Genomic DNA, 15,735 nt, shown 5'->3' with positions numbered 1-15,735 from the left:
TCCTCTGCCTTCCCTCCAGCAGTCAATAACTGGGAACTGGGAACAGGAGACTAGTCCGTGTTCCGGGTAGTGTTCAGGGCTTTTCCACACTTCCACTTGTGCTGTGTTTCTGAGCGGTTTTCCATTTACTTTGCCATTTTCCCCAGGAAAACCAGCTCTCTACTGCTGAACTAAAGCAAACATCAATCTGTGGAAAGCCCAATTGCTGTCTGGTCCAATTCAGCAGTAAAGAGCGGGTTTCCCCGATGGAATTCATCAGGACAAGCAGAAGTGGTTCTGATCTCAAATTAACATGGGTCCTAGTTTAATCTGATTCTAGGCATTGCTTCATTCTGTGAGACGGGAGACCTCATGCTAGGGCAAGCTTTTTTTAATTTTTAATTTTTTACACATTATCCACACTATACATTAAAAAATAAATAATCCACGGATCTTAATGCCAAGGGCAAAAAATGAAGGGTGCCCACAGGCCACAGCTAGAAGAACAAAAGCCTTCACAATGGCACGATGAATAGCGTGAGGAAGGATATGGTTTTCTTCTTCTGTGAGAGACATGCCAAAAAGGAATATAAAAGGAGCCGTACAAGTCTGAGCTTGATTTCCCGTGCCTCATCTGAAGTTCAGGGCCTGAGTAGGAAAGCTGTTGTGTCACTCAGGAATAGACAGGTCCGCTGTGAGCAAGAAGCTCATATAAGAAGAGGCTCAATTAGTCCCACGCTTCAGTGAGTAACAGAACCACCAGTGGTTAAAAATAAGCTATTGTGCTGCATATGAGGTCCATTTTCATACGATCCTCACCACCGATTTTGCACTTGGGAGCTCAGTTGCTATTGTACAGCTGTCAGTCTTTTGGCACTGCCCAGGAGGCCTGGGCTCAGGTTTGACCTTGTGAGCAACCGCCGCTGGCAGTGTGGTTTTGCAGGAAGGTCTTTTTGCATTTCCCCGAAAGTTGTCGCGGTACATATAGTCCATGTAATTTTCCCGCGGCCTGTGTACAATATTGCTGAGCATCATAGAAAACAGGAGAAAGCCAAAAAACCCAACAACAATCAGGATGAAGAGAGAAGCAGCAATCTCCTCCTGTTCTTGAACATATGGGTTTGTGAAGTTACAGCACCCTCTTTTGTTCCTTTCTGTGATATAGGTATAAACCAACTTCTTCATCACATACCTTACTTCAGTTGGGTCAATATTCATTTTATTATCCAGCTCAGGCTGCAAAAGGAGAGGGGGGAAAAACACAACAACATTCAGTCTCATGGCTGACATTAGAACGCTTCTCGATTGCATCAAACAAGCGCAGCAACTATTCGCAGACCATTCTTTCTCAAAGACTTCCTCAATGAGCTGAACTGCAGATACAGCTTTATTTCTGTGGCAACTATAATGAAAATAACATGGATCCCATTCACTTGTCAAACTGCTGCTGCCAGTTGAAAACCATTAGATTATTTCAGTTTGCCTCTGTCCTTTGTGTCCAGTATCTAACACAATAATAGATTTATGATAATTATTTGTCTGTGACGTATGACATCAGAAATAAAATAAAGCAGAAAAATCAACCAGATGCGGTATCTTTGATTCATAAGCAGAAATTCCGCTATTTTCTACAATGCCAGTGTTCCATATTGAAATGTGGTTGAATGAGCTGCTTCCTTCTTTGTCCCTTAGCACCATACTTAACCTTCTCTCGCTATTTTTTTTAATAAAGAAATTTTCCTAACAACCCAAGGTATATTTATTTCTCATCACCACCTGCTTTTCAGGTACAAAGGTCATCCCAATCCTCTACTCATCCTTTTATCTAACACCATCAAAATTAATTATGTCATATCCCCATTTGTACTAAGTGTGGATCCATATATACTGATAACTCAGAACCAACATGCCGGTTTTCAAACTACGTGAAACCTATCATTTAAATAACATTATATAATACACAGGTTTAGCATGGAAACAATGTACAGTTCCCATAAAAGATATTATTATTATTATTAAATTGGACTTACAGTAATATCAGCCATGAGTTCTCTTTGGATGACAGCAAGAGCTGTCAAACTCAAGGCAAATTGCAGCTCCAGCTAGGCTTCTTCCTCTTCCATTCAACCATATTAACCTATTCCATATACAATGCCTTCCCCTCTGGTCTGTAGCAGCTGCTTTATACCATCTGTTCTCCTCAATCCCTTTTGGAGCTGGCTTTTGACTGTGGACAGCAAGGCATTTCCTTCCATGCACCTTTTTAAATTCTTTTTTGTGTGAAGTCCTAAGGTGAGTGATCATTGGCCATGTGAAGCTACGGTACAGGAACATCCTGGATGATTCAGGCCTTCTATTCCTGGCAAGTCACCTTCCTCCTCCTCCTCCTTTTGCATTACTATGCTTTAATGGCACTGTTTACTCTACCACAAGGCTTGTGACCGGTCCACCTGGAATCCCAGCACCCATTAATATTCAAATGGTCCCTGTGAGCCATGTGTCGAAGGAGTGAGATTTCCATTTTAGGGATATTTCACAGTAACAGTCATAGAATTGCAACAGCAGCAGCGGTGGCTGGTACATCATGCACATGGGGAGTGGCAGGCAAGGAGGCCGACAGGAGGAGGAGTCAGAGCCAGTCTCAGGTGGAAGTAATTCTAGTTTTGCATCCATCCCTGTCCCTGCTAAGGAAGAGGAAGCTGCTGCCCTGGACTGGCTGTAAGTATGAATAGGGTTGCCAGACTCAATAGAGGACAGGACTTCTGTGCCTTTAATTGCCCTGCTCTCTTTTGAGTCTGGAAATCTTAAAGAGAAACCAGCAGACCCTTTGCTTGGAAATTAAACAAAAGGTCTGCTGGTTTCTCTTTAAGGTTTCCAGACTCAAAAGAGAGCAGGGCAATTAAAGGCACAGAAGTCCTGCCTATTGAGTCTGGCAACCCTAAGTATGAAGAGAGGCAAGTAGTGGAGGCAGGCAGAGTTTGGTTGGGCAGTACCTCATTTGCCCTAAAGGGCCAACTACCATGGAATGTCAGATATTTTACTTATTTATTTCTTAAAATTTATACACCGCTTGATTGTAAAAAAAAATAAAGTTCTCAAAGTGGTTTACAGAGAGAACAAAATAACATGACTTGTTTAAAAATTTAGAAACAACTCTTTAAAACATTCAAAAACAATAATAACCGTGATAAACTAAAAACAAATTTAAAGGCACAGCAACATTCTACATGGATAGCTAGGCTGGTTGGAGCATGGTGCTGAGAATGCCAAGGTTGCAGGTTCGATTCCCATAATGGGCAGCTGCAGAGTCGTCCTGCACTGCAGGGGGGTGGACTAGATGATCCTTTGAGTCCCTTCCAACTCTATGTCTGGGTAGGCTGGGCATACCCAATATGGGCAATACAGTACTGTATACATTTCCCCTGTAGCTGCAATAAGCTGCAGCAAGAATAAACCCCTCGTCCTGTCAAGAGAATATAAAACTAGAAGCTGCCTCACTCCAGACCTTGCTCCTGCCATAATCTTCTACTCATCCATGGCATTGCACTAGTGGAAGTGAAGACTTGCCACAACGGTGTACACTTGCCGGGGAAGGTGGAAGAGAGATATAGATATGGAAGATATATAGATATAGAAGAGAGAGATGGAAGATTTGGAGGGCAGGACAGAGCGAGTTCATCAGTGTCGAGTTGGTGGTTAGAAAGGAGGGTAGAATGGGGCTGGGGGTTAGGACTATGGAAGGAGAAGTGGGGTTTGGGGTTAGAAAGGGGACGGGGTGGGGTTGGAGCCAGGATTATGTAAGGAAGTGAGAGAGAAAGAGAGAACAGAGTGAATATGTGCAGAAGGCATTTCTTACACAATCCATTGATTTGTGTATGTTGTTAGGCACAAAGATACTGCACAAATTCGTTTGCCAGCCAAAAGGCCGGGTTCAGGCATTTAGTTGCAGAATAAATAAAAGAACATTGAAAAGCATAGCATCTCAAATGAGATACTAAAAAATAGTATCCACGTCTTACTATTTTAGTAACACTCACCTAGACTTAGATGAACTGTTGTAAGGATGGAGATAATGGTCTTTTGTCAGGAATCAATTATGTATTGTGGTGCAAATCCTCTCAATGCTTTCTTTTGCTGAAAAGTAGAATACAGTTTGTGAAAATCAGGAATGCTCTCAAGGTGCAACAAACAGCCACAGGATTTTAATTCTTGTTCTGTCGAACGATCCTAATCCCATTCAGCAATATTAAGACGGAGGAGCCACAATTCCTTCTCCAAGCTGTGCTATCATGTGGAGATCTTGAATATTACACCATCATAACAAGAGTGGTGCCAATCCCACATGCTTCTCACAATATTCCTGAGCATTTAAGACAGATTGCTAGGCTACACAGACTCTCTGCTAACTAAATCTAGATTCTCTGGTGAGAAATCAAAACTGAATTCACCATCATTACAATACAGTACCCAGGAAGTCTGTTGTGCTGGTGGAAAGAGGGGGGGGGGGAATGGGACTTAATTTTCTGCATAGAGCTTGTAAGAGCATGTTTTAGTTGCAAGCAATTGCTTACAGCCAGACAGGCGTAATTATATTTCAATTACCGGTACCTAGAGCTGAGCAAGAAGTGTTGTTTCCCCACCACTACCCTCCAACTTACCTTCTTCTGCCCTGACTCTGAAGCTTTATCTTGAGAAATGCTTCCTTCCCTCACTCTAAGTTCATCCATATAGGAAGGAACAGCAGCACCACCTGCTGTGGGATATGGGAACACTTGGTGCCCCTGAGGTGGAAACTTGGTCCTTTGGATTCCAACTCAAAATTACTGAAATGTTTCATAGCTCGTGACCGTGGGAGGCAAGGGGATGAATTTGGATGTGAGGCATTTTAGCCCTTCTCTAGGAACACAGGAACTGCCTTAGAGCAAGCCAGACCATTGGTCCATCTAGCTCAGTAGACTGGTGGACAATGGCTCTCCAGTTTTTCTGACAGAGTCTTTCCCAGCCCTAACTGCAGGTGCCGAGGATTGAACCTGGGACCTTCTGCAAGCAAGACATGTGCTCTGCCACTGAGCTACAGGGTCCTCTTCTACAATTCACTCTTTGTTTTTGTTTTTAACCTGCTCAGTAAAATTATAGCAGGTGATGGTGAGGCGATACAATCTGTTAAAAAAACTGGAGAGCCATTTGTTTATTTTAAAATATGTACACTGCTTTTAAACATTAAAAAATTCTTCTCAAAGTGCCTCACGCTATATAGAACAACCAGCCAAGAGACCAACATAAATCCAGCATAATAATGTTGAGCAAGGGGTAATTTCAGAGAATCAGTCATGTTAATTACGAGTGGACCAGCACCTAGTCTGGGCTTGTCAGCTCCTTTTAAGTTGTGTTCACCTTTAAAGCATACAATGCATTGTAGGTTAATCTTCACAGACCTTCCATTGCCAGGAACCCCTAACAAACTACAATGCCCACAATTCTTTGAAAGGAGAAAATGTGTTTTGAATGTGCCCAGCCTTGCATTCCGTTTAGAAGACTCCACCCTGGTATTGTTTACTGCTTTGTTTGCACAGCAGCTCATTGGACTGCACACTCAAACAGCTTAGCAGCTCCCCAAATATGCAGTGCATAATAATAATAATGATGATGGTGGTGATGTAATAATAATAATAATAATAATAATAATAATAATAATAATAAATTTATACCCCATCCATTTGGCTGGGTTTCCCCAGCCACTTTGAGTGGCTCACAATCATATTTAAAACATGAGAAAATATCAAACATTAAAACTTCCCTAAACAGGCATGCAAAGGAGTGGGAGAAAGTCAAGAGTGAGGCTCTAGCGTGCAAAACTGCAGGGGAGGAAAATAAAGTTTGAGGGAATAGAAGGAAAGAGAGAATACGCCAGCCATGTGTGAGGGAAGGAAGAGAAATAAATAAGGTATCTATGTGGGTTTTTGTTTGTTTGCTTGTAAGTTGCTTTGGGTTGCCTTGGGCAAGATAAAGCAATTTACAAATTTAATAAATTAATTTAAAATAAAAAGAATTGAATGGAGGGAGGGAGGGAGGTAAAAGGGATGAATGGGCTGAAGGAAAGAATTGGAGAATCCCACTGTGCTGGGCCTCCTGGGCCTCCTGACCCCCCCCCCCTCACACACAGAGTGGATGCTGATCCATTAGAATGAATGGGGCACTGCCCCACCAGCCTGACAACCCTTAGCCATCTCCCACCTGCTGATCTTCTTACTTATGACCAGTCAGGGGGCTCCTCTGCCTGTCAACATCCTCCTCCTTAGCCTTAGCGTTGTCCTTGTAGAACTCAGCAGGGGGAAGCAGGGCAATAAAACTAGAACCAGTTGGCTCAGCCTGTTATTGGCTTTGGTTCCGCCTCCTGTCAATTTCCCTGCCTCCCGCCCTACGAGTCCTAATGGGCACCAGCCACCACTGTGCTCACTTGCGTCCAACTTTCTTATCACTTCAGGAGCTTGGTGGGGTGGGAAGGCAAGAGAGAATTTTGATGGAAATTAGAAAGTGGAGAAATTTTTATCAGCTGATACTAGCGGTCAATTCGGAATAGAGAGGAAGGACCCTGGGGAAGGAAGCTGTCTGGATAGGGTTGCCATATTTTGAAGAGCAAAAAACAGGACACATTTGCCGGCTTCTATTTTTAACTATGGATCACTATGACGACTCTCATTTTACCTACCCATGAAAAAGAGGACATGTCCTGGAAAAAGAGGGCAGGAAAAAGTGAATATCAAAGAAACAGGGGGGAGGAATAAAAGCAATTGGCAGTTTGGAGCTGGGAATAGGGTAGATTCTTATCCGGCATTTTCTTATCCTGGGGTTCAAAAAAAATAATGGAGATTTTTAAAATTCCCTGCCCCATATGCCTGCCAATGTTTATTTTACTCATCTCCTGTTTCCTTTCACACTTCATAAACATTAATGTGCGATTAATACAAAATTTGAATATGCTATCCTAAATGCCCTTGCTAGGGAAAAAGCTCCACTGAAGGCATTGGCACTTCTGAATAAATGCAGATTGCACTGTTAAGAGTAAAAGAGTATTTATATGCTGCTCATAGCTGCCAAGTTATCCCTTTTTTACAGGGATTTTCCCTTATGCTGAATAGGCTTCCTCGCGAGAAAAGCGAAAACTTGGCAGCTATGATGCTACTGTTCTTATGGAAAACCTAGCTGCCATCCAACAACATTCTTGCAACTGCATTTTGTACCAATTATGTTTTCCAAACTGTCTTTAATGCCTACCGTGTGTGAAGAGCATTGCAGTAAATCAGACTGGAAGTAATTGCTGCACAACTAACTGCCAGGAGGAGGGAGGTATCTCCAGGTATGGTGACAGTTGGCCAAGCTGATAAAACGTGCTCCTGGCCACTTAATAGCAAGGGGCAATACTGAGTCCAAGAGGCACCCTCAAACCACTTGATTCTTCAAGGGGAAGTGAAACTCAGCATTAGGACCTGATTGTACACTGTCTCCAAGGTCTACAGAGCCCAACCAAAAGCAGGTTTGGTTCGTCTGGATTAAGTGTCAGCTAATTTGCCCTCAGCAACTGGTTCCAGACACCTGTTCAGACTTCAGCACCTCACCAGTTTATGTAATTGAGAGGTAGAGTTGCATGCTGTTGGCACACTCATAGCATTTCATTCCCAAAAGTGCACGTACTGTTTCTCTTATCGCTTCAAGCACAAAATGTTCTACAATGGAAGTTCATGCATTCCCCTACTGGAAGTCCTCAAGGTACATGCATATATCCACCTGAGCAGTTTTTCATACCAAGAAGAGCATTTTGTTTGAACACACTTGGATTAAAAAGAAGCATAAAATCACAGTGCGGCATCTTGTGTGAGAACCTGCAATGCGCTTGGTGCATCTCAAGTCTTTTCTGCAAGAGAAACATCACATGTAACTCAATTTGTTTCGGTGAGAAAACAGTTTTACCTCCTCTCACTTGTTAGGTTTTGTCACAAATTCCAACAGAGAGCCAATACCTGTCAGGAATTTAGCTCTGATAAACCAGAAATATGAGAAAGCGAGTAGGCGCATATTAATGGTGCATATAAATGCATATATAACTGTCCCCTATAATTTAAAGCTACAGTTTTCCCAGTAGTGATGTATGGAAGTGAGAGCTGGACCATAAAGAAGGCTGATCGCTGAAGAATTGATGCTTTTGAATTATGGTGCTGGAGGAGACTCTTGAGAGTCCCATGGACTGCAAGAAGATCAAACTTATCCATTCTGAAGGAAATCAGCCCTGAGTGCTCACTGGAAGGACAGACCGTGAAGCTGAGGCTCCAATACTTTGGCCACCTCATGAGAAGAGAAGACTCCCTGGAAAAGACCCTGATGTTGGGAAAAATTGAGGGCACAAGGATAAGGGGACAACAGAGGATGAGATGGTTGGACAGTGTTCTCAAAGCCACCAACATGAGTCTGTCCAAAATGCGGGAGGCAGTGGAAGACAGGAGTGCCTGGCGTGCTATGGTCCATGGGGTCACGAAGAGTCGGACACGACTAAACAAGTACAACATAATTTCATAAAATTTAAGATCTCTGAGATTTGAGGGGGGGGGGGAGAAAAAGATAATAAATAAATAAATACATTGTACCCTCATGTATTTTTTAAAAGCTGAGGCAAGTGCAAAGTCCACTTAAAACAAGGCATATAAAGTACTGTAGTATATAGATTTGATTAATGTACTTACGTGTCATGCCTATCTATCAGATGTGAAGCATTGTCATCCCTGAGGTAAATTTAATGCAAGGCCCAGGATGGCTCTGAGTAGAGAATATAAGAAGAGGAGTGGCCTCTTTTTCCTTATGACGAGCAAATGTTCAAGGAAGTGGCCCACGTGAGGGAAGTCGAAATCCCAAGCACACTTACTCATAAGAAGGTCCAGTGAATATCTGTGAGGTGGAATCATTGTCAAGATTTTAAACAATTCCCCCCCACCAAGATGTCATAAGATTGTTGTTGGTTTTTAGGGCTGCAAAACCAGAAGCCATAATAAAACTGAATTATTTGGTCTTGCCATAGGTATCAGACAAATACGTTCATCAGTGGCATAATATCCAACTTCATTTCCTCCATATGGGAAATGTTTCATCCCAATGCAGAACTGTAGCTGTAGATCATTGCTTAACATGGGAATTCATCACAAGGAAAATATTAGATGATTGAGCCATAGCTTTTTGTGGTAGATGTTTCTATCTCCCTCATGTAAACAAGTAAAAAAATTCCTTCAGTAGCACCTTAAAGACCAACTAAGTTTTTATTTTGGTATGAGCTTTCGTGTGCATGCACACTTCTTCAGATACAGTGAAATGGAAGTTTCCAGGCACTTATGGTTGGACAGTGTTCTCAAAGCCACCAACATGAGTCTGTCCAAAATGCGGGAGGCAGTGGAAGACAGGAGTGCCTGGCGTAAACAAGTACTTTCATGATTCTTATAAACAATTCTTTCATGATTCATGTAAACAAGTACTTTCATGATTCTTACTTTTACCTCAGGGCAAAAGAGTCACCGAAAAGGAAGAAAGGGGCATTGTTATACTTCTTTAAGATTAAGTAACTCCATGATACTGCTTCCTGTTGTTAGCTTTTCCTGCTTCTCACACTGGGCATGGATTTAATTTCCACATCCCTCAAGTGTCATATTAGTGCACATTACACCACTTTGTTTATACACCCATTTCATTACTAACTCACAGCACAGTTTACAACATTTATTGAAACTAGACCTATTTCCCACAGACCCTGAACAGATTTCTGCTCCCTGAGCTGCAAAGCTTTCTATGTTTACAAAGGGCCAAACTGCAAGTTATATTAAAAGAGCTTTTAACTGACGTGCTTAGAAAAAGCAGCTGTGTGTACGCATACACAGTTGTGATTAGTGATCCTGGAGTGCATGAGAGGGATGCGGGTGATGCTGTGGTCTAAAACCTTTGAGCTTCTTGTGCTTGCTGATCTATGATCGGCGATTCGAATCCCCGTGATGGGGTGCGCTCCCATTGCTCTGTCCCAGCTCCTGGAAACCTAGCGGTTCAAAAGCACGCCAGCGCAAGTAGATAAATAGGTACCACTGTGGTGGGAAGGTAAATGGTGTTTCCGTGTGCTCTGGTTTCTGTCACAGTGTTCCGTTGTGCCAGGAGCGGTTTAGTCATGCTGGCCACATGATTCAGAAAGCTGTCTGTGGACAAATACTGGCTCCCTCGGCCTGAAAGCGAGATGAGTGCCGCAACCCCATAGTCACCTTTGACTGGACTTAACCATCCAGGGGTCCTTTACCTTTTCCCTTTTACCTCTTCCCTACTCTCTTTGCACCATTTTCCCACAAAAAAAAAATCCCCTTGGAGCTATGCTCTCTGAAGGTGCTATTTGCAGCCCCCCCCATGAAACGTTACTGTTTCCCAAAGAAAGAGATGTGGGTTGTTCCAAGCACATTTGTTCAAAATGCTAAACCACAGAACCTAGGGCTTGCTGATTAGAAGGTTGGTGGTTCGAATCCCTGCGACGGGGTGAGCTCCCGTTGCTCAGTCCCAGCTTCTGCCAACCTAGCAGTTTGAAAGCACGTCAAAGTGCAAGTAGATAAATTGTTGTTGTTGTTGTTTAGTCGTTTAGTCGTGTCCGACTCTTCGTGACCCCATGGACCATAGCACGCCAGGCACTCCTGTCTTGCACTGCCTCCCGCAGTTTGGTCAAACTCATGTTCGTAGCTTCGAGAACACTGTCCAACCATCTTGTCCTCTGACGTCCCCTTCTCCTAGTGCCCTCAATCTTTCCTAACATCAGGGTCTTTTCCAAGGATTCTTCTCTTCTCATGAGGTGGCCAAAGTATTGGAGCCTCAGCTTCACGATCTGTCCTTCCAGGGAGCACTCAGGGCTGATTTCCTTAAGAATGGATAGGTTTGATCTTCTTGCAGTCCATGGGACTCTCAAGAGTCTCCTCCAGCACCATAATTCAAAAGCATCAATTCTTCGGCGATCAGCCTTCTTTATGGTCCAGCTCTCACTTCTCTCACTAGATAAATAGGTACCACTAAAGTGGAAAGGTAAAAGGCGTTTTCGTGTGCTGCTCTGGTTCACCAGAAGCGGCTTTGACATGCTGGCCACATGACCTGGAAGCTATACACTGGCTCCCTCAGCCAATAAAGCGAGATGAGCACCACAACCCCAGAGTCTGTCACGACTGGACCTAATGGTCAGGGGTCCCTTTACCTTTATTAAGCAGAGGATGAGGTACAGGGTGGCAACATTTTCTCTTTTGCCTCAAGCTGCAAAACATTATGGGCTGGTCCTGGGCAGTGGTGAGGTCAGGACTGTGTGGGTGCACTGGATTGGCTCTGTCAGTGCACCCGCACAACCCCAAACTTCCTGCTGTCTCCTAAGCACATTTACTATGGAGTAACCCTCATTACATTTAGACTTACATCTGAGTAAAACACATGTAGGAATGCTTGTGGTGTGAATGGTGCAATCCTTCTACTCAGAAGGCCCACTGACTTGCATAGGACTTACTCACAGGCTAAGTATGCATTACATAGGATCACAGTGGATGCTGGACTAGCAGATTTGACCTTCCTGTGTGGGAGACAGTGGTACGATGAGGACTGGTGTGTGTGTGTGTGTGTGTGTGAGAGAGAGAAGAAATCCCCAGGCTGTCAAGGGTGGTTGACTGACACATACGGATGGAGACCTAGGACTCAAGGTGTGCATGGGAGATGAAGCTGGAAGAAACCCCAGGCCATGGACTCTTTCCCTCCCGTGGTGCAAGGCAACACACACACACACACACACACACACACACACACACACACACTGGAATATAATATATATATGATAAGAATATTGGAGAAAACTGGGTATTGAAACTTGCTTAACCTAAATCATATATCCCAGTTTCCAGCGGCCCTTTAAAGTACGCTTCACGCAGAGTATATGCAGTCAGAAGTTGAGCTGGCTAAGAAAACACCACCAAGAGCGTAGGGAATTATCTCCCTTATGTGAAACCCCTTACTAGCTTCACACTTGTAAAAGTATGCAGATGAAAATACAAACGGTTGGGTTTCTTTAACTGAAAAACAAACTGACTCTAAATAGACTTTTAACTAAAGATAAATGCTTTCTCCCACATTCCAAACCTCCCACAAACCTCCCAAGAATTAACAGCAAACTAGCATTATAACTAAGCAACTCTCATACTAAGATTCAACTGAGGAATCTCTTAAACTGAGAACAACTGAGAGAGTGATCTACTTAGAGATGAATCAAACTGAAAGATCTAACTAAGAGATGCAGAAGGCTTTCTGGCAGAGCCTTATATACAAGAAGCAGAGCCCACGCCTGTGAGCAATTAACAGAAACACAGACACCTGTTTCTCTTAAACAGACAGTATTTACATTAGACCGGCTCTAAAATAACTTGACTATTCAAAAAATCCAACAACATATACCGAGGTATTTTGTTATTTCTCCTCCCAGTTCTCTCCCCCATTCACAAAAAAGAAATGCAAATAAATAAATAAATAAATAAATAAATAAATAAATAAATAATAAAATATCTTATTAAGAAAGGACCAAGACTCACACTGTGACCACAATTTCTCTGTCTCTCTCTTAGCAAAAATACTAAGGCTGAGTATATATGCTGCTGGTCTCCTCCCACCCTTGTTCACGAGGTAGATCTTCACTCACCTCTTCTTCCCTGGTGGTGGTGGTGCACCATTTTGTGGTTTGTCCAAGTGCCAAAATGTATTGGGCTAGCTCTGAAACTACCAGGAGTTACCAGGCGGTAGCTGACCAGGTCCATGGCTTTTGGACTGTTGGGTCCATTCTGTCTCTTATGCTGTTTAACATCTATAGGAAACTGTTGGGAGCTACTGTCTGGGGATTTGTAGCATGCTGTCGCCAGTATGCTGATGATCTGCAGCTCTGTTTCTCCATTTCACGGGAATCCAGAGAGGCTGTGAAGGTGTTGGACCAAAGTCTGCAAGCAGCGATGGACTGGATGGGAACCAATAAACTGAGGCTGAATCCTGATAAGGCAGAAGTGGTATGGATGCATGGTTCCTGTGGTCTGGAATTAGATGTGTTACCTGCCTTGGAAGGGATTATTTCTCTGGAGATAACAGTTATCCCTACCACAAATCAATGTGTGAACAAGTCTAAAATGTGGGCTTTGATAAGTAGCAACTGCTGCACTGCTAGTACAATGAAATACCTACTCAATATTCTTCTGGGTTCACTCATTATAATATATCCCCATTCTCTGTGTTAAACCATTGCTACCGTACATATATTTTCTGCCTCAATGTAGTTCCTTGAAATGTCAGGAACTGCTGGTTTATTAAGGTCTCCATAACACACTAGGATAAGGTAGAAATAAGGTATCCATCTCTATATCTTATCTACATATTTCATAATACTTTGCTTCTATGCAGTTCTCAGAACTGTTTGCATGTTGATCTACATTCATGTAGCTGGTTGGTAGGTGAGGCCTTTTTTTAATAAATCATTTTTATTAAATTTTCCATTTTAACACTCCAATCAAATCACATCAAATATTCCACATTATACAGGTACATATCAAATAATCCAAATATTCTGCCAAATTATATATATATATATATATAAAGGACTTCCCATGATTCAAGACTTCGGAGGGCTCTGATCAACATCATAGTCCTACTGCATTTCATAATCTTCCGGTAATTCTTATTTCTCTTTCTGTTGTTATCCTTCCTTCATCACAGCCTCTGAATTGTTCCCACAAGCGAGTTAAAACAAGCAATAATATGTTTCTGTGTGGATTTTATGTACATGATTCCCTTCAATAAGTTCGCAGTATCTCCTCATGCTGGTATTTCTGCCAAGTCAGTCAAGGTCTTTCCACTACGAGCAGAAGCCATCTTCACACAGTTCCGATGAATTCCAATCTAAGCGTCTGCTCAATAATTTCCCCAAACCAGTTGCATCAAACCTAGTCTTTCCAGGGGAGATTTACCGAATCAGACTGGAGGTACAAATATAACAATATATTAATGGCTCGCCTCCCCTATGACTATTTATAATTCCGCAACCCGGTTTGTTTCCAACATGGCGGATTTCCAATTTTCAACTGCGACACTACTGATAAAGGTTCCAGGAAGCCGTCCAAACTTTTTATCAAAAATCCAGCAGCTAGTGAGACCTGCTTCTGTCTGATGTTGACAAAAGGGAATCTTTAAACCTCTTCCAAGCAAATCACAGATCCAAAGTCTTAATTATATTATATTTTCATTTCCACACAGTTTATACTTTTAAAGCCATATTATATCAACGAATACCAAACTTTACATTTTCACTTGTTATAAATATTATAGATGGATTGTAGGTGGAACTTCTGGGTTTTTTTGCCAAATAATATAATAAGCAAATAATCAAATAAACCCTGTGTTGCAAACTCCGAAACTTGTGACAAAAGAGGCAACACGTAGACCATTGAATGATAAAGGCATAAATTCATAAATTCATAAAGCATAACAACAAAGCATGGTGCAAAACCACAATGTATTATTTAGAATAAGATCCCTAACATCATAATCTCTATAAACAAAGCGAGTACTATAGTCTCTTAATAGTAACTGAAATAATGTTCATCTGGCAATGCAGTCTTTGAAATGCCTGTTGATGCCTGTTGATGCACATGAACTGGTGCCAAGGTGATCGTATTTCAGTTACTAAATCTGCACACGTTTCTGCAGAATTTCAAACATTTGGCATAGAGACTGAGGAAACACATGATAGAAGTACCTTGGATCTGTTGGGAGAAACTGAGAAAATTCCAGAGTGGAAAATTTTCCCTCTCCATATCCTGAAAAGCCTTACATTAGGTCTGTAGGTCTAGTGACTCATCAACAAATGAATGAAATCTGCAAGGCAAGTATTGTGGCCATTCTGGTGCTTGACTCTCCCCATCCTAAATTTTGTAAGAACTACACAGGCCAGTTTAACAGGGTTCTCATGAGCTTGTATGCATGGCTGATAGGCTGTTTGCCCAGTGGGTCACAGATTGTGCAGACTCACTTGCATATGCTTTATTTTCACAATAATCTGATGCTCTAAATTAATTATGACATTTCTATGATTTGGACTGTGCTATCAGAAAGCATCAACTGTGCCTCATGGAAAAGTTGACACAGACTGAATTTTGTGGACTAGTTTCTATAGACAGCTCTCATTTCTACCTCTGGATATTTTTTAAATCAGAAAATGACCTACTGATACAAAGACTTGGTTCTTTTTACCTTTTTTATATTAGTGCCTCTTCCTTCCTGGTATAGATAGAGATGGAGCTAAATGTAAGTCTGTTGGGATGGAATTCCACAGGTAAAATAAACTTGTATGATTCTCTGAAAATATGTTGATTTGTTTTCTATATGAAGCTGAATGCATTAACACCTGCAGTTTTCCCCAATAAATTTCCTCAATTGTACAGTCAGTCTATAATATGTTTATTTAAATGTTCCTCTTGGCTATTTTCAGAAACAGCGATAATGAATTGTTACAGGGACCCGAACTTCTCAAAATTACCATCAGCCAAGCCATCACACCATCAGCCAGGACTTTCCAGGTAAAATTATTCATTAGTACACTGTACTTCTACTTCTTCTGTGGCTCATGGTAAGAAAATTGTAACTTAAAATATCCTGCTGGCCTTTTTTATGTTGTTAACCATATTGCCTTTA

General features: G+C 42.0%; 1 protein-coding gene across 2 annotated transcripts in view; it reads left to right on the top strand.

Annotated features, from left to right (window-relative positions):
• Window positions 1-15,735, top strand: part of CLIC6 (chloride intracellular channel 6) — a 136,369-nt gene that overhangs the window by 8,428 nt on the left and 112,206 nt on the right. The window contains exons 1-2 of one of the 2 annotated variants that reach the window (XM_060273585.1): window positions 11,805-15,376; window positions 15,533-15,620. In XM_060273585.1, coding sequence (XP_060129568.1) covers window positions 15,363-15,376; window positions 15,533-15,620 — 102 coding nt within the window. In that variant the 5' untranslated portion in view covers window positions 11,805-15,362. Of the gene's footprint in view, window positions 1-11,804; window positions 15,377-15,532; window positions 15,621-15,735 lie in introns of those variants that run through there. The other variant, XM_060273586.1, reaches the window with a different exon arrangement.

Source organism: Zootoca vivipara, chromosome 4, assembly GCF_963506605.1.
Source record: "Zootoca vivipara chromosome 4, rZooViv1.1, whole genome shotgun sequence".
Classification (NCBI taxonomy): Eukaryota; Metazoa; Chordata; class Lepidosauria; order Squamata; family Lacertidae; genus Zootoca; species Zootoca vivipara.
Note: the sequence above shows the minus strand (reverse complement) of the source record. Positions and strands in the feature narration are given on the sequence as shown.